Genomic DNA, 24,740 nt, shown 5'->3' on the forward strand with positions numbered 1-24,740 from the left:
ATATTTTTAGGATAAGGGGTAGCAGATTTAAAACCGAGATGAGAAATATCTTCTCTCAAAAGGGTCGTGAATCCGTGGAATTCACTATCCCAGAGTGCGGTGGATGCCAGGACCTTTTTGAGTAAATTTGAGGAGACAGACAGATTTTTAATTGGGTTGAAGGGGTGATGGAGAACGGGCAGTAAAGTAACGTTGAGGCAGAGGTGATTGCATTGGATGGCGGAGTAGGTTCAAAGGTCGGAATTGCCAATCCTGCTCCTAGTCCTTGTGGCTTGGAGGCAACTGATGGCAAAATCACCAATGTTTGCAATTTCCACCCCGCCCCCTCCGCAAAAAAACATTTGCCTCTTCACTTCCATAAACCCACCTTTATAACCCAGCCTTTGGTCATGCTAAATATCTTTTGTCTTACCAGGTTGGATATACACCTATGAAGCACACGGAGACCTCTGCACGAAATGAGCAAAGCAACTCATCTGTTTGTATTGTACCAGAAGAGTGCTGCCACTAGTATAACACCACAGAGATGCACAAACATTACCGGAGCCTTTTGCTTTAACTTATTCTCTGAGCAACTGGTTAAACTCGCACTGGGTTATGCAAGGCCATGCAATTGTTGATGCTTCCTGTACTTACGTTGTGCAGCCCTGCCAGAGTATCTGCTCCATATTCACTCTGAATAATGGGTTTCTGGTATTTATTATACCAGTTATCGAACTGATTGGCAAGTTGTAATGGAATGACCTCCAAATGGCCTGGATCATGATACCAAGAAAAATAGCTGTTCACACAAATTACATCGGTGTACTGCACCTGTGAAAACATAGACAAACTTTCACAATTTTCCCCTCAATAAGCAGCTTACAGGTTCAAAGCAGACTTAATTTTCTGTTCGGACAAGTCATTTTCTAGTTACTCACAGCTTTGTCAACATCATAGTTGGTATCTGTAACAAAGGTGACAGGCCTGGTTGGATCCAGTGTTCTAGTATAGGATATTATTGTCCTGTTTTTAAATAAAAAGGGCAATATTAACAAAACGCACACACAAATGTTTAAATAATAAGACTCCACAAGAAAGAAACCCACAAAGTGCTCCTGAAATATTCACGATTTTGAAGTTTAAAGCATGAAATCCTTTGCGATGCACTATTCTTACTTGAAGTAATGGTTGGCTTGTGGGAGTCCAGACGCTGGTTCATTTGCTACAGACCACATCACTACAGAAGGCCTGTTTTTATCTCTGTGCACCAGCTCCTCCATTACAGTCAAGTGATGAGCGAGGGACTTGTTTCCAAAGCTCAGACTTAAAAATAAAATGTAAAAGGCTAGCGTTAAAAGTTTGTAGATACCACCGACAACCTGTGCAAAAGGATATGCTTTATGCTTTGTAACAATTGTTTTCTGCGTTTTCACGGGGTGGGGCACTCATCACATTATCAGACACACAATCGACGATTATATGCACATTTGCATGGAACACAGATCTGCGACCCTGAAGACTGTCAACGTGTTCATTTTTAGCTCTAGCTTTTTATGAAGGGGCAGGATACAGTAGATAGCTGGAAGGCCACACTATCCGACTGCACGGGTGTCTAAGCTCCGCCCTGAACACTAGCAGCAGGCCCAACTATATTATCTGATTCTGATAACCGGGTCATGATTAATGAGGTACACTAGGGAGTGCTTGGTCTTTTGTTGGCTTGCAATTCCTATCTTCCTGTGTTACGCTGTGGGTTAGGGAAATCTCCACCCTGTCACACTTCCCATTCCAGACTGGAAAACGCAGAACAAAGGATTTACTAAACAGCAATTAGACGTTGCAGTATTCATTTAAAAATTTTTAACAGCATAATAAAAATATATTTTTAATAAAGGAAACATTCTATTTTTTAAAATAATATAAGAAATAAATATGTTTATTGCAAGAGGAATGGAATATAAAAGTAGGGATGTTTTACTGCAGCTGTACAGGGCAATGGCGAGGCCACATATCATAGAATCACAGAATGTACAGTGCAGAAGGAGGCCATTCGGCCCATCGGGTCTGCACCAGCCCCTGGAAAGAGCACCCCATTTAAACCCACACCTCCACCCTACCCCCATAACCCAGTAACCTCACCTAACCTTTTTGGATACTAAGGGTCATTTTAGAATGGCCAATCCACCTAACTTGCACATCTTTGGACTGTGGGAGGAAACCGGAACACCCGGAGGAAACCCACGCGGACACGGGGAGAACGTGCAGACTCCACATCGAAAGTGACCCAAGTCGGGAATCGAACCCAGATCCCTGGTGCTGTGAAGCTGCATGCTAGCCACTGTGGTACCGTGCCACCCATCTGGAGTAATGTGTACAGTTTTGGTCTCCTATCTGAAAAAGGATATAATTGCTTTAGCGGCAGTTCAGAGAAAGTTAACTCTACTCATTTCTGGGATGAAGGGCTAATCTTAAGAAGAAAGGTTGTACAGGTCGGGTCTATACCATTGGAGTTAGAAAAATGATCTTATCGAAACATAAGATTAGGAGGGGACTTGACAGGGTGCACACCTGAAGGACGTTTCCACTCTGGGAGGGGAAATTAGAACTGGGGAACGGGGTGTAGTGATGTCATGGTTGTGTTGTAATTCGCCGACTGACCACTAGGTGTCTCATTAGTATATCAGTGAATGTTAGAGTCAGCTGACCTCAGGCTTACGAGGAAGCTGGGAGAGAGGTTGCTTGTGCATTTTCATACTATTATTCATCTGTTGTTTTGTATATAATTGACCCACAGTTAATGTTATAAATTGTTTATAGCTTTAGCTAGAAGTGTTCTTGTAATAGAAATCAGGCCATCTGACAAGAACAGTACAGGGGGTGGTGAAACATTAAGGCAAAAATTTTTTTTTTTCCCCTCAGAGGGTTATCAGCCTGTGGAATTCTCTTCCCCCGAGAGCAGCAGAGGCTGCGTCACTGACTTTATTCAAGGCAGACATAGACTTTTAATAGACAACGGAGTCAAGAGTTATGGGGGTGGCCTGAGAGGAAAATGGAGTTAAGACCACAATAAGATCAGTCACGATCTCATTGAATGGTGGGGGAGGCATGGAAGGGCCGAATTGGCCCACTCCTGTACCCAAGTCCTATGTTCCTATGTTCAAGAGGCATACATCAAATGGTACAATGTTCACAAGCTCATAATCAGTGCATTCCGTGACCTACTGCAAGTAGCCCCACAGGAGATTTAACGATCTAAATACGGCACATGCCTGTCATACTAAAATTTGTGTGTTACGCTTGAAAGCAAAATAGGCAGAAATTTGCATTGTTGTAACCGGTGTGTAATTTTATCTATAATAATAATAATCTTTATTGTCACCAGTTGGCTTACTTTAACACTGCAATAAAGTTACTGTGAAAAGCTAATGTATTTAAACAGAATTCAACATTGCAGCCTGAACAATGTCACCCAGTGTTTACTTATTAGACCTCGTATTCCACAAGAGCAGGCAACATCCATGATATTATCGGTCAACAGCAACATATATCTTCGGCACCATTCCCTCAGAGTTTTCCCAGTGGAGGTGGGGGACGGGAGTGGGGAAACGGAATCAAATTTTGATTAGAACGTTAAAGTGCTGCTCAAAATACTGTAACTGTATTAATCCAAAATATTCCTAAAAATAAAATTTGAAACTTAATTCAAAAGAAGTCACATTTGACTTTGAAAATAAACGGTCTGGTTTCCTTGGTGGGAAAGACAAATTAGTCTATTTTTTGCCCGTAGAGAGAACATTGGCATTAACCACATGACCATTATTGGAAACCCATATGGTACTCATTTAAGCAAATGGGATTCTACCAATTTGAACACATTTGGGTCATTACCGAATATTTAACTCAATGGCTCGTTTTTGTTAACTCAAAATTTAAAGAAATAACAACTATTCACCCACAAACAAGGCAAGCGAATGCGATGCAAGAATGTCATAAGATATTAAAAAATGATATTGTACAACATAAATCCATAGTATGCATGTCAATTGTAAAAAAAAATATTTTCCGGTGAAATAAAATTAAGTGAACCAGTGAGAAACTTTCATACAAATTGTATCAAACTTGAAAGTATTTCTTACGGATCTTTGATGCCCACGCCAGGACACTCATCAATGACCACTATCCCATATTTGTCACACAAATCCATAATTTCTTCTGCATACGGATAGTGACTGGTCCGAAAGGAATTTGCTCCCAGCCATCGAAGAAGGTTAAAGTCCTTGATAATCATCGGCCAGTCAAGGCCTTTCCCTCGTATCTGGTGGGTTGGGGGGTGGTGAGAATTAATGAACATTTCACATAAAAATGCACTTGCAAAAACAACTATTTTTACTCCCACCTCAGAGCCCAAGGCAAAACCAGAAGCTTTGACAAGATTCCTAATTTTTTAATTTATAAAAAATATATTTTTTATGGCATTTCTCGTATTTATAAACAGTCAAGATTCCCAATTGCAGAAACTGAAAGATTCCCCATTTAAACGGGCAACATTGCTCTGTGTGTCTGGGAAGTACTCCATTTTTTTTTTTAGGATGTGTACATTCAAGCTACAAATAATCTTTGACAACTAATGACTGTCATGATAATTCAGGGGACCATGACACCTGAGGGAGCAGATGGCCACTTAATCAGTGGTCCAGAGACATATCTGAAAGGATGCGTCATGTTTGCAGAGTGGGGTGAGGGGGGAAATGTTGTTTTATCAGGTGAAAACAGGGAAAATAGGCAGAGTACAGAAATATATACTCACATCTGAATCTTCATGTTTATTTACGCCATGGAAATAGAATGGCTTTCCATTGATAAGGAATTGAGTCTTGGTAACTTGCACTGTGCGAATTCCTACTGGTAATGTGTAAACATCTTCGTAACAAATGCTACCATTTTTGCTCTTCATGTAAACCTAGGCAGAAATGGTTTGAGAAAATATATTAAGCTAGCAATAGTATCGAGAGATTCTCATAAATCCCCATGTCCAAGGTATTCCAATCTTTAAAACATTTTTAATTGGTTGACAGGATTTAAAAAAAAAAAAATTACGTCGATAAAAAGCTGGGCAAGAGGCAAACATTTACAGAACACACCCTTTCTCATTAATTTTCCACATTAATTGTCATTTTGGTGAGAAATCAGATTCAGCAGCTTCATTGATCAGATAAATGTTCAGCATCGGTGTTGACGACTCTCTGAAGTTTCTTGTGGTCCTGGGCCGAGCAGTTGCCATACCAAAGCTACATGACTATATTGAAGATAATTTTGGCACAAAGCCTCAAGATTATTTCAATTCCTGACATCGGTTATTGGGCTAGTCTGAAAAAAAAATGAGACTTGCATCCTACATCACCTTTCATAGCCACGGGGTGTCCGAAAACACTTTACAGACAGTGAAGAACTTTTGAAGTGCAGTCACTGTCGTAGGAAACGCAACTCAGCAAAAGCGCCCAAACGGCAATGTGATAATGACCAGTTAATCTGTTTTTTGTGATGCTGATGAATATTGGCCAGGACACTAAGGAATAACACCCCTCCCTCTTATTCAAAATAGAGCCACAGGATCCTTTAAGTGCATCCAAGCAGGGAGATGGGGCCTCAGTTTAACATCTCATCTAAAAGATGGCTCCGACAGTGCAGCACTCCCCAGCACCGCAATGGTCGGCTGGTCGGCCTTGATTTTTGTGCTCAGGTTCTGGAGGGAGACTCAAACCCACTACCTGCTGACTCAGAAGCAAGAGCACTAACAACTGATGGGTAGCTGAAACTGTTATTTCCAGTCTCTAGCCTGTTAGTTTAACTTATGGAAAATGTTGGGATTCTTACGTCAAGGCTGTAAAGGTACACAGGATTCTCATGCATACGGTTATGGAAAATGTTGGGATTCTTACCTCGAGGCTGTAAAGGTACGCAGGATTCTCATGCATAAGGTATGGCCACCAGAGAGTCGGACTATGTAATCTCAACTGTCCAATTGGAGGTTCATCAAAGGCTGAAGCAACAACCAGTCCCGTTTGATCACACAACTTCAGGGACAATGAAAAGTCTGCACTCCCCTGTACGGATACATTATAATTTACAATCCCTAGAGGAAAGCAAATCAGTTATCTGACATTAGAAAGTCTGAAAGCTATTTGGTTTCTGTGTTCCGCTCCTTTTATACAGAACAAAAGTAGAATAATTAACTAAATATCATACTACAGCATCCTACGGCCAATATCGGTACTCTCCATCAGACTTGTGATACTACAATAGGAAATGTTAATGAATCCCGGTAAGAGTACCATGAGACTATATTGCGCGATATCATTGGGATAGAAAGCCTGGAGGTATCTTACCAGTCTTCTGTATCAAGCATTTAAAGCTAATGTTGGCACTTAATGTATTTACTTGGAATGATTACACATGCTGCTTTTCACGCAGGCTGAAGCCAAATCATTCACTGCCAAAACGACTTACCGGTATCCTTTTGAAAGTCTGTTATAATGGTTAGGTCGTCTATGTAGACATTGGGTGTGGTGTACAGTACAACTGACCGATGAATCCCAGCATAGTTGAAGAAATCAAATTGTGTTATCTGCACAAAATAACCTGGAGGATATCTGATGAATTCCAAAAAAAAAAAAAGGTCAGTTTAATGGGGATAAGAAATGCTCAACACTATGCTTTCTAACTCCACTCTCTGCCTCCGCATTGTGGGTGTACCTATACCTCGAGGGACTGCAGTGATTCAAAAAGGCAGCTCACCACCATCACCTTCTCAAGGGCAATTCGGGGTGGGAATAAATGCTGGACTAGCCAGTGACACCCACATCTCATGGACGAATATTAAAAAAAGGAACAAAATGATGTTGCTGGCACATTAACATTGTGTCGAAGTTTTGCACTTTTTGTTTTTTTAAAGATATCTTTACCCTCTTTATTACTCAGCATCATCACAAAACTGTTGTATTTTGGAGCAGTGTAGAATTATACAACACAGAAGGCGACCATTTGGCCCATTAGATCTGTGCTTGCCCTTTAGCAGCTATTCAATTATATTATAGCGTTTACTGAATGAGAACAACCATCCAGTCCAACTGGTCAATGCCAGGGTGGCTTCTGCTCCACCTCAGCTTTCTTCCACATCATTTCACGCTCTCAACATTTCCTTCTACTCCTTCCTCCCTCTGTATTTGTCTAGCTTCCGCTTAAATGCATCTCCGCAGTTCAGCTACTCCTTGTGAAAGTCTGCTCTCCTTGAAGTGAAGAGGTTTCTCCTGGTGGCCATCACATACTCAAGTCAAGCCAGTGCCAAGATCACATTCCAGTCTCCTCGTTTCAGAGTTGGCTGGAGTGGGCATCCAAATCCTTCATCTTCTGACTCAAATGTGACTGACCACTGAGTCGAAGTCTCACTCCTAATATTTAGGATGGTTTAACCCAAATATCAATCTCACCATGGATGTAATGGCTGTAAAAGGTGGCTCACCACCGCGTTCTCAAGGGAAATTAGGGATGGGCAATAAATGCTGACCAGTTACATAGAACATATAGTGCAGAAGGAGGCCATTCAGCCCATCGAGTCTGCACCGACCCACTTAAGTCCTCACTTCCACCCTATCCTCATACCCCAATAACCCTTCTTAACATTTTCTTGGTCACTAAGGGCAATTTATCACGGCCAATCCACCTAACCTGCACGTCCTTAGACTGTGGAGGAAACCGGAGCACCCGGAGGAAACCCACGCAGACACGGGGAGAACGTGCAGACTCCGAACAGACAATGACCCAGCGGGGAATCGAACCTGGGACCCTGCCGCTGTGAGGCCACAGTGCTAGCCACTTGTGCTGCCATGCTGACACCCACATCCCGTGAAAGAATACATTTTGTAACAATCCAAACTCTCTAAATGGCAGGGACCAATGACAATTTGTATTCATCTAAAACTGTAAAACATCCCAAGGCGCTCACAATAATGTTATCAAAATTTTAAACTAAATCACTTAAGGAAGATGACCAATGGTTGGTCAAGGTAGATTTTGAGAAGCGTCACAGAGGCCGCCAATGGTGGAGTGTTTAAAATCAGGGATCCTTGAGAGGCCAGATTTGGAGGTGGACAGATATCTCAAACAGATGTAGGGCTGGAGCAAATTACAGAGGTGGGCAGGAGCGAGGTGATAACGGGAATTGGAAACAAGGATGAGAATTAAAAAATAACGCAGTGTGGGGGAGGTTGGCCAGGAGTGCATTGGAATATTCCGGTCTAGAGGTAACAAAGACATGCATGAGGGTTTCAATGGGATGCGGGATTCAGCAGTAGTGAGCTGAGGAAGGGCCAAAGCCGGAGGTGGAAAGTGATGGCACAGATATGCGGTCGGGCCAACATTTATCTCCTGGGTGATACTGTTGTATAGTGCTCCCACAGCAAGTGTCCGGACTAACGCGGTGAGCTCAGGGTATTTCTCATTGGACAGGGTCACAGGGCAGGGACGCTTGTTGTCCCCGTTGTTCGTGCTGGCAATAAAACCTTTTGGCTCAGCTCGTCAAATGGGAGGAGAGCTATTGAGCGAGGGGGCAAGGAGTAGAGCATCTCTAACCCTCTATCTAGTGCGGGAAAGATAATAGAGCTGCTGAGGAAGTTTGGATCCTTTTCAGACTAAATGTGGGCAAGAGCAAAATTTTCCCGGCAAACCCTCTGGGAAGGGGGGCAGATTTGGGAACGCTGCCATTCAAGCTGGCCAAGACGAAGTTTATAATAATAATATTTATTGTCACAAGTAGGCTTACATTAACACTGCAATTAAGTTACTGTGAAAATCCCTGAGTTGCCACACTCCGGCGCCCGTTTGGGTACACTGAGGGAGAATTCACAATGTACAAATTACCTAACAAGCACCTCTTTCAGGACTTGTTATGGAAACCGGAGTACCCGGAGGAAACTCATGCAAACACAGGGAGAACGTGCAGGCTCCACACAGACAGTGACCCAAGCCGGGAATCGAACCTGCGACCCTGGAGCATTGAAGCAACAGTGCTAACCACTATGCTACCTTGTTACCTAGGGATTCAGGTGGCACATGACTGGGCTCTGTTGCAGAAATTGAACTTGGCAAGTCTGGTAGAATGGGGTGAAAGGGGACTTGAAAAGGTGGGATGCCCTCCCGCTTTCTTTGGCAGGTAGAGTGCAGACGATTAAAATGAACATTCTGCCGTGATTCCTATTTCCATTCCAGTCTCTCCCGATCTTCCTCCCCAAATCTTCTTTCATTAAGCTGTAAAAGTTCATCTCGGCCTTGGTGTGGGCGGGTAAGACTCCCAGGATTCGAAGAGACTTCCTGCAGAGGGGACGGCATTTGGGAGGGCTGGCGTTACCAAATCTAATGTTCTATTACTGGGTGGCGAACATAGAGAAGGTGCGAGGGTGGTTCGGGAGTCGGGGTGGGGGCAGATGGAGGATGCCTCCTGTGTAGGGTCGTGTCTACGGGCGCTGGTTACTGTCCCTCTCCCGTTCTCTCTGGCCAGATTCACAACAATACCGGTAGTGTTGGCATCTTTACGAATCTGGAAATAATTCAGGCAGCATTTTAGATTGGGGGCCAAGTTATTATTGTCGCCAATTTGTGGGAACCATAGGTTTGCATCATTGGGGATGGATGCCACATACAAGATTTGGAAGAGGGAGGGGTTCGAGAGGTTCAGGGATGTGCTTGTGGAGGGTAGACTGGCAGGACTGGAGGAAATGATGGAAAAATATCAACTCCCAATGGGGAGTTGCTTAGACACCTGCAGGTGTGGGACTTTAGAACATAGAACATAGAACAATACAGCGCAGTACAGGCCCTTCGGCCCACGATGTTGCACCGAAACAAAAGCCATCTAACCTACACTATGCCATTATCATCCATATGTTTATCCAATAAACTTTTAAATGCCCTCAATGTTGGCGAGTTCACTACTGTAGCAGGTAGGGCATTCCACGGCCTCACTACTCTTTGCGTAAAGAACCTACCTCTGACCTCTGTCCTATATCTATTACCCCTCAGTTTAAAGTTATGTCCCCTCGTGCCAGCCATATCCATCCGCGGGAGAAGGCTCTCACTGTCCACCCTATCCAACCCCCTGATCATTTTGTATGCCTCTATTAAGTCTCCTCTTAACCTTCTTCTCTCCAACGAAAACAACCTCAAGTCCGTCAGCCTTTCCTCATAAGATTTTCCCTCCATACCAGGCAACATCCTGGTAAATCTCCTCTGCACCCGCTCCAAAGCCTCCACGTCCTTCCTATAATGCGGTGACCAGAACTGTACGCAATACTCCAAATGCGGCCGTACCAGAGTTCTGTACAGCTGCAACATGACCTCCCGACTCCGGAACTCAATCCCTCTACCAATAAAGGCCAACACTCCATAGGCCTTCTTCTCAACCCTATCAACCTGGGTGGCAACTTTCAGGGATCTATGTACATGGACACCTAGATCCCTCTGCTCAGCCACACTTTCAAGAACTTTACCATTAGCCAAATATTCCGCATTCCTGTTATTCCTTCCAAAGTGAATCACCTCACACTTCTCTACATTAAACTCCATTTGCCACCTCTCAGCCCAGCTCTGCAGCTTATCTATATCCCTCTGTAACCTGCTACATCCTTCCACACTATCGACAACACCACCGACTTTAGTATCGTCTGCAAATTTACTCACCCACCCTTCTGCGCCTTCCTCTAGGTCATTGATAAAAATGACAAACAGCAACGGCCCCAGAACAGATCCTTGTGGTACTCCACTTGTGACTGTACACCATTCTGAACATTTCCCATCAACCACCACCCTCTGTCTTCTTTCAGCTAGCCAATTTCTGATCCACATCTCTAAATCACCCTCAATCCCCAGCCTCCGTATTTTTTGCAATAGCCTACCGTGGGGAACCTTATCAAACGCTTTGCTGAAATCCATATACACCACATCAACTGCTCTACCCTCGTCTACCTGTTCAGTCACCTTCTCAAAGAACTCAATAAGGTTTGTGAGGCATGACCTACCCTTCACAAAGCCATGCTGACTATCCCTGATCATATTATTCCTATCTAGATGATTATAAATCTTGTCCCTTATAATCCCCTCCAAGACTTTACCCACTACAGACGTGAGGCTCACCGGTCTATAGTTGCCGGGGTTGTCTCTGCTCCCCTTTTTGAACAAAGGGACCACATTTGCTGTCCTCCAGTCCTCTGGCACTATTCCTGTAGCCAATGATGACATAAAAATCAAAGCCAAAGGTCCAGCAATCTCTTCCCTGGCCTCCCATAGAATCCTAGGATAAATCCCATCAGGTCCCGGGGACTTATCTATTTTCAGCCTGTCCAGAATTGCCAACACCTCTTCCCTACGTACCTCAATGCCATCTATTCTATTAGCCTGGGGCTCAGCATTCTCCTCCACAACATTATCTTTTTCCTGAGTGAATACTGACGAAAAATATTCATTTAGTATCTCGCCTATCTCTTCAGACTCCACACACAATTTCCCATCCCTGTCCTTGACTGGTCCTACTCTTTCCCTAGTCATTCGCTTATTCCTGACATACCTATAGAAAGCTTTTGGGTTTTCCTTGATCCTTCCTGCCAAATACTTCTCATGTCCCCTCCTTGCTCGTCTTAGCTCTCTCTTTAGATCCTTCCTCGCTACCTTGTAACTATCCATCGCCCCAACCGAAACTTCACACTTCATCTTCACATAGGCCTTCTTCTTCCTCTTAACAAGAGATTCCACTTCCTTGGTAAACCACGGTTCCCTCGCTCGACGCCTTCCTCCCTGTCTGACCGGTACATACTTATCAAGAACACGCAGTAGCTGATCCTTGAACAAGCCCCACTTATCCAGTGTGCCCAACACTTGCAGCCTACTTCTCCACCTTATCCCCCCCCAAGTCACGTCTAATGGCATCATAATTGCCCTTCCCCCAGCTATAACTCTTGCCCTGCGGTGTATACTTATCCCTTTCCATCATTAACGTAAACGTCACCGAATTGTGGTCACTGTCCCCAAAGTGCTCTCCTACCTCCAAATCCAACACCTGGCCTGGTTCATTACCCAAAACCAAATCCAACGTGGCCTCGCCTCTTGTTGGCCTGTCAACATATTGTTTCAGGAAACCCTCCTGCACACACTGTACAAAAAACGACCCATCTATTGTACTCGAACTATATCTTTTCCAGTCAATATTTGGAAAGTTAAAGTCTCCCATAATAACTACCCTGTTACTTTCGCTCATATCCAGAATCATCTTCGCCATCTTTCCTCTACATCCCTAGAACTATTAGGAGGCCTATAAAAAACTCCCAACAGGGTGACCTCTCCTTTCCTGTTTCTAACTTCAGCCAATACTACCTCGGAAGAAGAGTCCCCATCTAGCATCCTCTCCGCCACCGTAATACTGCTCTTGACTAGCAGCGCCACACCTCCCCCTCTTTGTTTGCAAAGAACTCTCTTACCGAGACCGGCACTGATGGACAGGATGCAATTTTGTGATGAGATGGGAGAAGGGAAGATATCTGATATATATGGGTGGTTGTTGGAGACGTTAGAAGATATAAAGGGGAAGTGGGAAGAGGAATTGGGCCTGGGCCTGGAAGGAGGGGCCTTGAGTGAGATTTTGTTTAGGGTGAACTCCACCTCCTCTTGCGCCAGGCTGAGCCTGATACAATTTAAATAGTCCATAGGGCACACCTGACTAAAGCAATCGAGTGGGTTCTTCCCCGGCATAGAGCACAGTGTAAATGGTGTGCAAGGGGGCCGGTGAACCACTCACACATCTTCTGGTTCTGCCCAAAGTTGGATGAGTTCTGGGTTTTGTTCTTGGAGTCCATGCTGGAGATTGTGAGGGTTTGGCTGGAGACGCGTCTACTGGTGGCGATTTTTGGGCTGTCGGACTTGTCGGATCTTCTTGAGGGGAAGAAGGCCTTCCCCTCTCTGATAGCCCGGCGATGGGTCTTGCTTGGATGGAGGTCGGTGGTGCCAACTAGAGTCGCGCGCATGGTGGGGAGACTTGACAGAACTTCTGAGGTTGGAAAAGAGGGTCAGAGGAAGGGCTCTTCTTCAGGGGGAAGCCTTTCATCGTCTTCTTCAAGGATCTGTTTGTGGCCAGGAGCTAGGGAGCTGGGGGCGGGCTAGGGGGTCTTGGAGTTTTGTGGTTATTACTGGTTAAAATTCAAAAAATGGCAACTGTATTATATTTGAGTGGTATTTATGTATATATGTGACACTTTGGCAACATTTGGAATAAACATATATTTTAAAAAAAAAAGATAAGCTGGCTTTGTAAATGAGAATCTTTCGAGTTGGTTGACAGCAACAAAAATGGTTTTGGGCACCAGCTTTATTTTGAGTATCCTGGATTAGGCTGTGATAGAGAGAAAAATAAATCAGAGTTCCTGCTTCTCATCAGTATGCACTGACCCCTGCTGTAAAGTGTATGCATTGAAACATCAGGTGAGAACAAGGCCAGAGTTGCTTGCTGCTCAGAATTGGACACATTACTCCAGTTTGGGTCCAAGCAGTGCTTAATAAAGGTTTAGTACATCTTCCTTACCTCGGCCTCCATTTAGAAAATGAAGAGCCCTGTATGCCTTCTCAAACTTTTAGGAGCTTTCTCAAACTTTTCCTGTCATTTACAAAGACTTATGTACATACACCCCAGGTCTCTCTATTCCTGCACCCCCACTAATCTTGTACCATTGGGATTTTATTGCCTCTCATTCTTCCAACCAAAGTGAATCGCTTTATATTTCTGTATTAAATTTAATCTACAGGTGTGCCCATTTCATCAGTCCATGTCCTCTTTAAGTCTGTTATCATCTCCACATCATTTACCACATTTCTGAGTTACCTGGCATCGGCAAATGTTGAAATTCTGCTTGCTATCCCCAAGTCAAGGTCTCTAAAGTATATGGAAATGAGTAATGGTCCTAAGTGAACCTTGGGGGACACTTCTACACTTCCCTTCAATGGCCAATCCACCTAACCTGCACATCTTTGGACTGTGGGAGGAAACCAGAGCACCCGGAGGAAACCCACGTAGACACAAGGAGAACGTGCAAACTCCACACAGACAGTCACCCCAAGGTCGGAATCAAACCCAGGTCCTTGGTGCTGTGAGGGAGCAGTGCTGACCACTCTGCCACCCATTTTGTACGAGAGGCATTTTGTTCTAAGCGCCAGTTTCAACGATTACAATGGAACAGACTACAACCTTCTGAGAGAACCATAACCAGTTAGTTGACGTAGTCGCTCAGTTTAACCTGACTGCTTTAAATCTCAAACATTGCCACTATGCGCTTCCAGTGCCGATTGAACCTCTGGGTCAAGTTCGCTGATCCCAGTCATGCAATGGCAGGGACATTGTAAATGGGCACTGTGCTCCTGGAGTGGAAATAAAAGGATAAACATAGTCATAGCTCCCAATTGTTTTTCATACCCAATGTCAGGCAAATACAGAATCAGACTTGGCAGGGTCATCTTACAGTCAGGCAGCATGCCGGCGCATGTGGCTTAGTCCCAGTGATGTAAAATTACCATTGGCCATTGTATTACATCGGTGTACATTACGCTCAATAATTTTACTGCAGCATAGTCCTTAAAAATCAATGTAGCCAAGATCTCTGGGAGATTGATAACAATTTAATTTCAGTTCACTTCAGCCACGGGCAGCACGGTAGCATTGTGGTTAGCACAATTGCTTCACAGCTCCAGGGTCCCAGGTTCGATTCTCGGCTTGGGTCACTGTCTGTGCGGAGTCTGCACGTCCTCCCCATGTGCGCGTGGGTTTCCTCCGGGTGCTCTGGTTTCCTCCCACAGTCCAAAGATGTGCAGGTTAGGTGAATTGGCCATGCTAAATTGCCCTTAGTGTCCAAAATTTCCCTTCGTGTTGGGTGAGGTTACTGGGTTATGGGGATAGGGTGGAGGTGTGGACCTTGGGTAGGGTGCTCTTTCCAAGAGCCGGTGCAGACTCGATGGGCCAAATGGCCTCCTTCTGCACTGTAAATTCTAAAAAAAAAATAATTCTATGACCATTATCACAGGGGTCTACATTCCAACCCAGGCAGAAGTGAGGAAGGCCCTGGATGAACTGTACAGTTATAAACAACTATGAAACAGAACACCCGGAGGCCTTGTTCATCATGCTGGGGACTTCAACAAGGCCAACCACAAGAGTGTACTGCCAAAATTCCACCAACACATCTCCTGTCCCACCAGGGGCGACAACACTCTTGACCACTGCTACTCAAAAATCAAGGGTGCATACCATTCAATCCCCCGACCGCACTTTGGAAAATCAGACCATAAGACGGTGCTCCTTCTCCCGGCATACAAGCAGAAACTCAAGCGGGAGAATCCTACTAAGAAGGTTGTGCAGCATTGGTCCAAGGAAACAGAAGAGCTCCTACGTGACTGCTTAGAGACAGTGGACTGGTCCATATTTAAGAACTCAGCAACCAATTTAAATGAGTATGCCACCACCGTCACAGGTTTCATCAGCAAATGTGTGGACGACTGCGTGCCAAAGAAAGCAGTACGTGCGTTCCCCAACCGGAAACCATGGCTCAATCGTGAGATTGACTCCCTACTGAAGGACAGATCTGAGGTGTTCAAGGCAGACGACCCTGACCTATACAAGAAATCCAGGTACGACCTCCGCAAAGCCATCCGAGATGCCAAGAGAGAATATCAAACCAAGCTAGAGTCACAGACAAGCGTTACAGACTCTTGGCAGTTGTGGGCAAGACCTAAACAACATAACGGGCTACAAAGCGAAGCCGAGCAGTATCTCTGGCAGCAGCCACCCCTCCCCGATGAACTCAATGCATTCTATGCTCGGTTCAAGCAGGAAACCACAATCCACTGTCGAGTGCCCCAGCAGCCCATAACTCACCCATACCCACCATCACAGCTTCCGAAGTCAGATCGGCCCTCCTGAAAGTGAACCCTCAGAAGGCGATTGGGTCCAGACAGGATCCCTGGTCGTGCAGTCAGAGCCTGCGCGGACCAGCTGGCAGATGTGTTCCCGTACATCTTAAACCTGTCCCTACTCCGCTCGGAGGTCCCCATCTGCTTCAAGATGGCCACCATCATACCGGTGCCAAAGAAGAACCAGGCAACGTGCCTCAATGACTACCGTCCGGTGGCCCTGACTTCAGTTGTAATGGAGTGCTTCGAGAGGTTGGTCATGAAGCACATCACCTCCAGACACCCAGACGCCTTGATCCACTGCAATTCGCACACCACCGCAACCAGTCCACAGCAGACGCCATTTCCCTGGCCCTACACTCATCCCTAGAGCATCTTGACAACAAGGACTCCTACATTAGACTCCTATTTATGGACTACAGCTCCACCTTAAACACCATAATCCCAGCCAAGCTCATATCAAATCTCCAAAACCTAGGACTTGGCTCCTCACTCTGCAACTGGATCTTCGACATTTTGACCCACAGACCACAATGAGTAAGAATAAACAACAACACCTCCTCAACTGCCTCAATACCGGGGCCCCGCAAGGCTGCGTACTTAGCCCCCTACTATACTTGCTGTACACACACAACTGCGTGGCAAAATTTGGTTCCAACATCCATCTACAAGCTTGCTGACGATATGACCATAGTGGGCCGGATCTCGAATAACGACAAGTCAGAACACAGGAGGGAGATAACTAATCTAGTGGAGTGGTGCAGTGACAACAATCTCTCCCTCAATGCCAGCAAAACTATAGAGCTGGTCATTGACTTCAAGAAGCAAAGTACTGTACACAACCCTGTCAGCATCAATGGGGCCAAAGTGGAGATGGTTAGCAGCTTCAAATTCCTAGGGGTACACTTCTCCAAAAATCTGTCCTGGTCCACCCATATCGTGCTACCACCAAGAAAGCACAACAGTGCCTGCACTTCCTCAGGAAACTAAGGAAATTTGGCATGTCCACACTGACTCTCACCAACTTTTACAGATGCACCATAGAAAGCATCCTGTCTGGCTGCATCACAGCCTGGTATGGCAACTGCTCGGCCCAGGACCGCAAGAAACTTCAGAGAGTCGGGAACACAGTCCAGTCCATCGCACAAACCTGCCTCCCATCCATTGACTCCATCTACACCTCCCGCTGCCTGGGGAAAGCGGGCAGCATAATCAAAGACCCCTCCCACCCGGCTTACTCACTCTTCCAACTTCTTCCATCGGGCAGTAGATGCAAAGGTCTGAGAACACGCAAGAAAAGACTCAAAAACAGCTTCTTTTCCACTGTTACCAGACTCCTAAACAACCTGCTTATGGACTGACCTCATTAACACTACATCCCTGTATGCTTCACCCGATGTCGGTGTTTATGTAGTTATATTGTGTACCTTGTGTTGCCCTATTATGCATTTTCTTTTCTTTTCATGTACTTAATGATCTGTTGAGTTGCTCGTAGAAAAATACTTTTCACTGTACCTCGGAACACGTGACAATAAACAAAAATCCAAATCCAATCCAAATTTCTTTGGGCTCTAAAAAAAGATTCTTACCAATGCGGGGAACCATATCAAATATTAATTAGCACCTTTCAGAAGAAAACATGAATTTCCTCTCTCCCAACACTATCTTTCTTCAACAGTGAAGAATATATTTTGTGACTAGGCAATCCTGTAACATTCAAGAGTTAAAGCATCTTACTCAAAAAAAGTTCTTATATTCACCCAAAGCCTTTTAGCTAAAATAGATTAAACTTCTAAAATAAGATGTAGTTTACTAGCAAACTAAAAAAAAATTTATTCCAATATTACTAACAAATCAAAAATCCCATTTTTGATATTGTGGATACGAAAGGAAACAACAATGTATTGTTTAATCGCTGTCATTCTGACACTTATGGGGATGGTAGCACAGTGGCAATGCTATTGACTCATAATCCAGAGGCCCAGACTAAACTCCACAGACAGGTGTTCAAATCCCACCACAGCAGCTGGGAAATTTAAGTTCAATAATTAATTAAACTCAAAGAAAAATCTAATCATCAGCAACGATGATCTTGAAACTAGCAAATTGTTGCAAAAACCCATCAGGTTCACGAAAGCCCTCCACGGGAGGAAATCTGTCATCGTCACCTGGTCTGACCTACATGCGACTCCAGACCCACAACAATGTGGCTGACTCTAAACTGCTCTCTGAAATAGTCAAGGATGCAGGGAAAAGGCAAGCGAATGGCATGAAATCATAATGCTCATTTGGAGAGCCGGTGCAGACACGATGGGCCAAATGCTCTCCCTTCTGTCCTGTACCCATTCTGGGAAGGTGCCCCATTGAATCAGATGGTCACAGAAAAGTCAAAATGGACTGTAGCAGTTCAAGAAGGTGTCTCACAGCCACATTTTCCAGTTTAGTTCGGAGCCAGCAATAAATGTTGGCTTTGCCGGCGACGCTCACATTAACAACAAATTTTAAAAGTCTATTCCATTCAATCTCACCTTTTTGTATCAGTCATGTACTGAATTTTTCCTGGAGGCAAAGTATATGGAGTAAGTGTGTTGTTTACTGCAATGGTGATTCTGCACTGACGAGTTGAGCTTTTCTGAATAACTTTAGTGATGTCCGCTTCAAAAGGGAGGTGGCCACCTTCGTGAAAGGCAACCTCAGCACCGTTTACCCACTGCAAAAAGACAACATGGTCACATCAATTCTGATATTTAATTTACTTTGGTGTTTCTCCCAAAATGTTGGTCAGGTGATCAAATATACAAGATTCTACAAATAATAAATAATATTTAAGTTTATCTTGCTACTCAAAGAAAAAGACACTTTATTTCCTGGAATTTCTAGCATTTGATGGACCCCATTAAGGTGATTAGACCTGAAGAGGAGAGAAAGGGGCACAAAACAAGCAGGTGGAAACTAATAGAACGTCCATCACCCAGAAATCTAGTAATGTGACAAAACCATTTTAACGTTACGTACAAACAACACAACTGCGACAAGTGACCCTCCTGTGGCAGGAGGAATATGTTAAAAAGAAAATTCAGCCTCTTTTACAAAACACTTGTTCATTATGCTTTCCCTCCGGATTTGCTCATGTAATTCTTTATCCTTTTCCTGGTGCTGCAAGAATGTCAGTCAGAAAAGGGCAGAAGGTTTTTGAAAGTCAATCATCAGCAATTTTCTTGCAACATATTATACTAGTTATAGATGAGGATGTTGATTTAGTTCCTCTACCCAAAAGGATCCTGCAACATTTAATTATTGAAGAGTATTCCAGAGTTTTCACCTCCTCTGCTCTATCTGAATGTGCTGCATTTATCTATGCAGTGAAGTTTAATTTATTAATATTGTAGTTGTATCTTTTTGCACTTCCTATTTCAGATCTCCCGCCAAGCTGAAAAGCTCAGGTTTCTTAATACGTCTTTCCACACTGAGGGTTAGTCTCATAGCTCCTCTCTGCATTGCTACAGGTACTTGTTCTCAGTTACCAGAACTGTGCACAGTACTCAAGGCAAGATCCGATGAGGAATATGTAGTTTGACGCACTGTGACTTAACTTGCTTCTTAGCCTTCTATTACCATTATGGATTGCTGCTTTGAGTAATCATGCTGAGTCTCAAGCCTACTCAGACTGCTAAGTCTCTTTAAACATTCTTAATTATTTTAATAACAATCCTCATGGAATATGTGTCATCTATTTTCCTTCCCATGTGATGTACTGTACAATTATCTGCATTAAATTTCATTTCCCACTACTAACCCCCAATGCGCCCCCACACCCTCCCTCACGCCTCCCCTCCACCCTTTCCTGGTATCACTTGGATCTTATGCACTCCTGGTCAATTTGCATTTTCTCCCTCACTGAATCAGAGGTTGCAAAACTAACATTTCAACAGAAATTTAGCCTGCAAACCTATCAAACAAAAGATAGAACCATACCATGCCTAAGCAAGATCTTAAATCAGTTAGTTCTAATTGTCACAGAGATCATACCTGTGCATACACTTTAATTTTGCGGCTTAGTTACATTTCTAAACAGGGTTAGTTCACTGGCGAATCATCAACTGAAAATCTTATAATTTTACCACATCACTCACTTTGCTATTCAAATCACAATCCTAGTTCTTACCTGCTCCTTTGATTATATTCAAATATTACAAAGTACAACTATTGCTATTGAAGGCTGTTTTTTTTAAATGTTAATGTAACACAATGTAAAGTGATTTAAAACACTTACAACGATAGAATAGTAATTGGCACTGCCAACATTGAGCACAACTCTCATCCCAGCATCAGGTGAAATCCAGTGCCTGGGCATCCAAACCTCCTTTTCATACCACACCCAGCCAATGAAATCTCTCAGCTTGTGGTCCTGTGTGATGTCATTGTAACTTGCTGGAACAGGCATATCAATCACAGGACCCGTCTAATAAGAGACAAAGAGGATATCATGTGATATAGGATAATCCAAAAACACACACAAACTGCAAATATCTGGTGCAAGTTCTTCTAACGAGGCACCAGACCCAATTTTAAAACACTCAAAATCTTAGAGAGTTAACATCACAGTTCTTGATAACGCTGCTATTACATACTGAATGGATACCATATAATAAAGATGTTATTCAGTGGTGTGGGGTAGTATTTCGTGATCTGATAATATATGTGTTACCTTAAAGGGGTTGGGGAGGTGCTGGCATGTTTCACACTGGTAATGTGCCTACTATATAGTATGTGTAGCCTCAGGACTGAAAGCATAAATTGTCCTTGAGCTTTTGGCTAAGATCAAGCATCAGATCAAGCTCAAGATGAGGTGCAATGCCTTTTCCTGTCAGCTAAGCCATGTCTCTCTTGTGGAGACCCAGGAATTGGACTCAATTTGAATTTGAATTGTTTTTTGGAGCAAGCAATTAGTTGAATTAAGGATTTGCCCTGTCCACTCTGCGCAATGGCTTTGCAACTTAAAATTTTTTTTAAACATGTCCCGGATTCCTTTCCAAATGTTACTTTGCAAAGAGGATCTGGCGAGAGACTTTTATCAAGGTTCATCCAGAGCAGCTCTTCAACACAAAACTCTGTGCTCTATAGGTTGTTCCTCGGGATTCACACAAGATCATCATCTCCAGCTGGAGGAATGTCAATGCTGTGAAAGACACTCTTTGGTCTGTCCGGAACTTGCTGTTCAGGAACTTGCTGAACACCGCAGAAGGAGGCCATTCGGCCCATTGAGTCTCTGAAAGAACATGCTACCTAGGACCACTCCCCCACCCTATCCCTGCAAGCCCATAAACCCACCTAAGCTGTCCATCCCTAGACACAAGAGGCAACGTAGCATGACCAATCCACCTAACCTGCACATCTTTGGACTGTGGGAGGAAACCGGAGCACCAGGAGGAAACCCACGCACACATTGGGAGAACAGGCAAACACACAGACAATCACCCAAAGCCGGAATTGTACCTAGGCCCCTGGTGCTGTGAGGCAGCAGTGCTAACCATTGTGCCACCATGTCGCCCATTGCACAGAATTGTCCTCAACAGAAGTTGCAGACCGGCATGTTCCAAGATCCAGGAATGTTAGCTGAGGGATGCACTAAAACTCGAGGCCGCTGTCAGAGATGGGGTAATGGGAAACGGTCACTGTCCAAGGCCTTTCAGCCATTGTACACCGAGGGGCTGGAAACCATGTAGAACCCTCTTTGGCAGCATGCCTAACCTGGAATGTACATTGTGAATATCAACACATTGAAACTATTAAGATATCTCAGAGTGGAACATGCTATAATAATAATAATTACTTATTGTCACAAGTGGGCTTCAATGAAGTTACTGTAAAAAGCCCCTAGTCGCCATATTCCGGAACTGTTCGGGGAGGCTGGAATGGGAATTGAACCCGCGCTGCTGGTCTTGTTCTGCATTACAAGCCAGCTGTCTTAGCCCACTGTGTTAAACCAGCCCCTGTATGGAGAAAAGTAGAATTCTACGGCACTCTCTAATATTCAATTTGAAATATTTTGCTCGAGTTGTATGCTTGACATGGAAAGTACATAGTAAATATCAAGAATATTGCAATTGTAATGAGGCATCTCAGGTTAGAACTTGCCGTGAGGAAAAGTTTAAATTTGTTGCACTTTTATTTAATTCAAAATGTTTCACAATATACTTCTGCAAAAAGTATATTTCTGGGGGGAAAAAACTACGTAGTTCATAAATTCATAAGATTACAGGGGCAGAATTAGGCCATTCGGCCCATCGAGTCTGCTCTGCCTTTCTATCATGGCTGATGTGTTCCTCATCTGTTACCTACAATGCTACAGACCAAGAGCTGGATTTCAAAATCAGCCAGAGCATCTCCTCCCTTGAACACATGACCTAAGAGCAAGAGATGGCAATTTAGCCTCCCGAGCATAAACACCGTCAATGTGATCATCCTGGCCTCAACTCCACCGCCCTGCTCCTTCTCCATAACCCTTCAACCCATTACCAATTCAAAATTTGTCTACGTCCTCCTTAAATTTACTCACTGTCCCTGCATCAACCGCACTGGAATCTGGAATTCGCTACCCTTTGGGAGAAATAGTTTCTCCTCAAATCAGTGTTAAATTTGCTACCTCTTATTCTAAGATTAAGACCTCTCATAAAATGCCCCACAAGAGGAAGCATCTGCTCCACGTCTACTCTATCCATACCTTTTAGCATCTTGTATACTTCAATTATATCTCCCCTCATTCTTCTATATTCGAGAGAGCATAGGCCTAAACTGTTCAATCTCTCCTCATACGACAAACCCCTCATCTCTGGAATCAATCTAGTGAACCTCCTCTGAAATGCCCCCAAAGCCCTACATCTTTACCTCAAATAAGGGAACCACAACTGTGCACAATACTCCAGGTGCAGGCTTGTATAGTTGCAACAACACTTCCTTACCTTGATATCAATTCCTTTTGCTATAAATGCCAACATTCCATTTGCTTTCTTTATTATCTGCTTCACCTGCATGCTCGTTCTCTGTGACTCATGCACGAGGACACCCAGATCCCCCTGCACCGGAGCACCCAGAAGTCTCTCCCCATTAAGTAATAAGTTGCGTTTCCATTTTTTTGACCAAAATGAATGACCTCACACTTATCCACGATAAACTCCATCTGCCACATTTTGGTCCACTCTCCTAACCAATCTATATCCATTTGTAAGGTTCTTATTTCCTCATTGCAACATACTGTCCCACCTACTTTTGTGACATCTGCAAATTTGGTTATAGAACCTTCTATCCCTGTACCCAAGTCGTTAATACAGATTGTAAATAGCTGGAGCCCAATGACTAAACCCTGTGGCACCCCACTAGTTACATCTTGCCATCCAGAAAAACACCCATTTATCCCGACTCTCTGTCCCCTGTCCGTCAGTCAGTTTTCTAGTGCACCAAAACCATCCAATCTACTGCTCCAACTCAAACAATCTATTTATTTTCTTACACAAATCAATTACCACTCTTGGGTGCTGTTGGGAACATCAGTCGAATCTTACTGGCAGATAAACTGACCGAGACATTAGCCTTCTTGAGGGCTATTGGGATCGTAGATTACTTGGACACCAACTCTCCCTGAGAAAACATTTAGGCAGTGAACACAGCTCTCGCCTGAGTCATAAGGAGTGTGTTCGGGTCCAATTCCAGAAACTTGGAGCACAGAAATCTTGGGTGGCATTTGAGAGGAAGGGAGACACGGTGTGAGTTGCAGTCTTTCGAAAAGTGTTATTTTACTGCCTTTGGAGGCTGCTTGGACTTAGCAGCATCAGATCTGCTGCAACACACGTGACTGGAAGAGTGCCCTTTGTGTGATGACTAGGACATGGGGATCCATCCGGAGGGGGTGCTGGGGCACTGCCCCCTCAGCTGGGCTTGCTGTTGGAAGCAATAGAGCATTAACCCGATCTTTGAATGAGATGTGTTACCGCTCTGAGGGGTCGCCGGTACCAAGCCTCCGCGAATCCGCGGTTCCTGTCTGCGGATTGATCCGCTCGGAAGCTCCAGAGTCCATTGAGTTCTTTCAGCTCCCGGGAAGGAGTCTCCCGGGGGCTCAGAGAGAGAGTCGAGGCCAGCAGCGAGAACCCAAGGAGCAGACAGACCCCCACCATTCTGCAGCTGGGCTGGGGAGGCCATCAGGTGACTTCCGCGAACCGCCTCACGTGATGAGAGACGTATCAATGTAGACGTTTGTCAGTTTCTGTTTCCGTGGGCAAATCCCCAATTAACGCTAATATCCCTTATTCCGCTCGTGTTAACTGTTGGTGGAACGGCACAGAGACTGCAGAGTTTCGATTTGATCAAGTGTAACTAACTCAATGGGTTAGCAGAGGGGCATTGGCCCGGATTTTGTGGTCCTAATTAGAGGGGAACTCTCAGCCTGGCTGGCAGCCACTTTCTGGAGTCCTCAAATGCGCAGTTAGACTGGGAATTCCAGAGTTGTCAGTGACCAGAACATTCCCACAGGGTCCGCAACTAAAAGCACCGCGCCCACACTCCCAACCCCCCTCCAACACAAACTCCTCCTCACTCGAACACCCCTCCCCTCCATCACCCCCCCCTCCCCTCCATCACCCCCCCCTCCCCTCCATCACCCCCCCCTCCCCTCCCCCCTCCCCCCTCCCCTCCCCTCCCCTCCCCTCTCCCCCCTCCCCTCCCCTCCCCTCCATCACCCCCCCTCCCCTCCCCTCCCCCCCTCTCCCCCC

General features: G+C 44.6%; 1 protein-coding gene across 1 annotated transcript in view; it reads right to left on the reverse strand.

Annotated features, from left to right (window-relative positions):
* Nucleotides 1-24,183, reverse strand: part of gusb (glucuronidase, beta) — a 45,919-nt gene extending 21,736 nt beyond the window's left edge. Inside the window, exons 1-10 of the mRNA XM_072469470.1 lie at nt 23,964-24,183; nt 20,249-20,437; nt 18,504-18,685; nt 6,490-6,632; nt 5,922-6,115; nt 4,790-4,942; nt 4,119-4,297; nt 1,159-1,305; nt 921-1,005; nt 637-813 (exon numbers count right to left, since the gene is read on the reverse strand). Coding sequence (XP_072325571.1) covers nt 637-813; nt 921-1,005; nt 1,159-1,305; nt 4,119-4,297; nt 4,790-4,942; nt 5,922-6,115; nt 6,490-6,632; nt 18,504-18,685; nt 20,249-20,437; nt 23,964-24,146 — 1,632 coding nt within the window. The 5' untranslated portion in view covers nt 24,147-24,183. The remainder of the gene's footprint in view (nt 1-636; nt 814-920; nt 1,006-1,158; nt 1,306-4,118; nt 4,298-4,789; nt 4,943-5,921; nt 6,116-6,489; nt 6,633-18,503; nt 18,686-20,248; nt 20,438-23,963) is intronic.
* Between the last annotated feature and the right edge of the window lie 557 nt (nt 24,184-24,740).

Source organism: Scyliorhinus torazame, chromosome 12 (genome assembly GCF_047496885.1).
Source record: "Scyliorhinus torazame isolate Kashiwa2021f chromosome 12, sScyTor2.1, whole genome shotgun sequence".
In the NCBI taxonomy this organism is placed as follows: domain Eukaryota; kingdom Metazoa; phylum Chordata; class Chondrichthyes; order Carcharhiniformes; family Scyliorhinidae; genus Scyliorhinus; species Scyliorhinus torazame.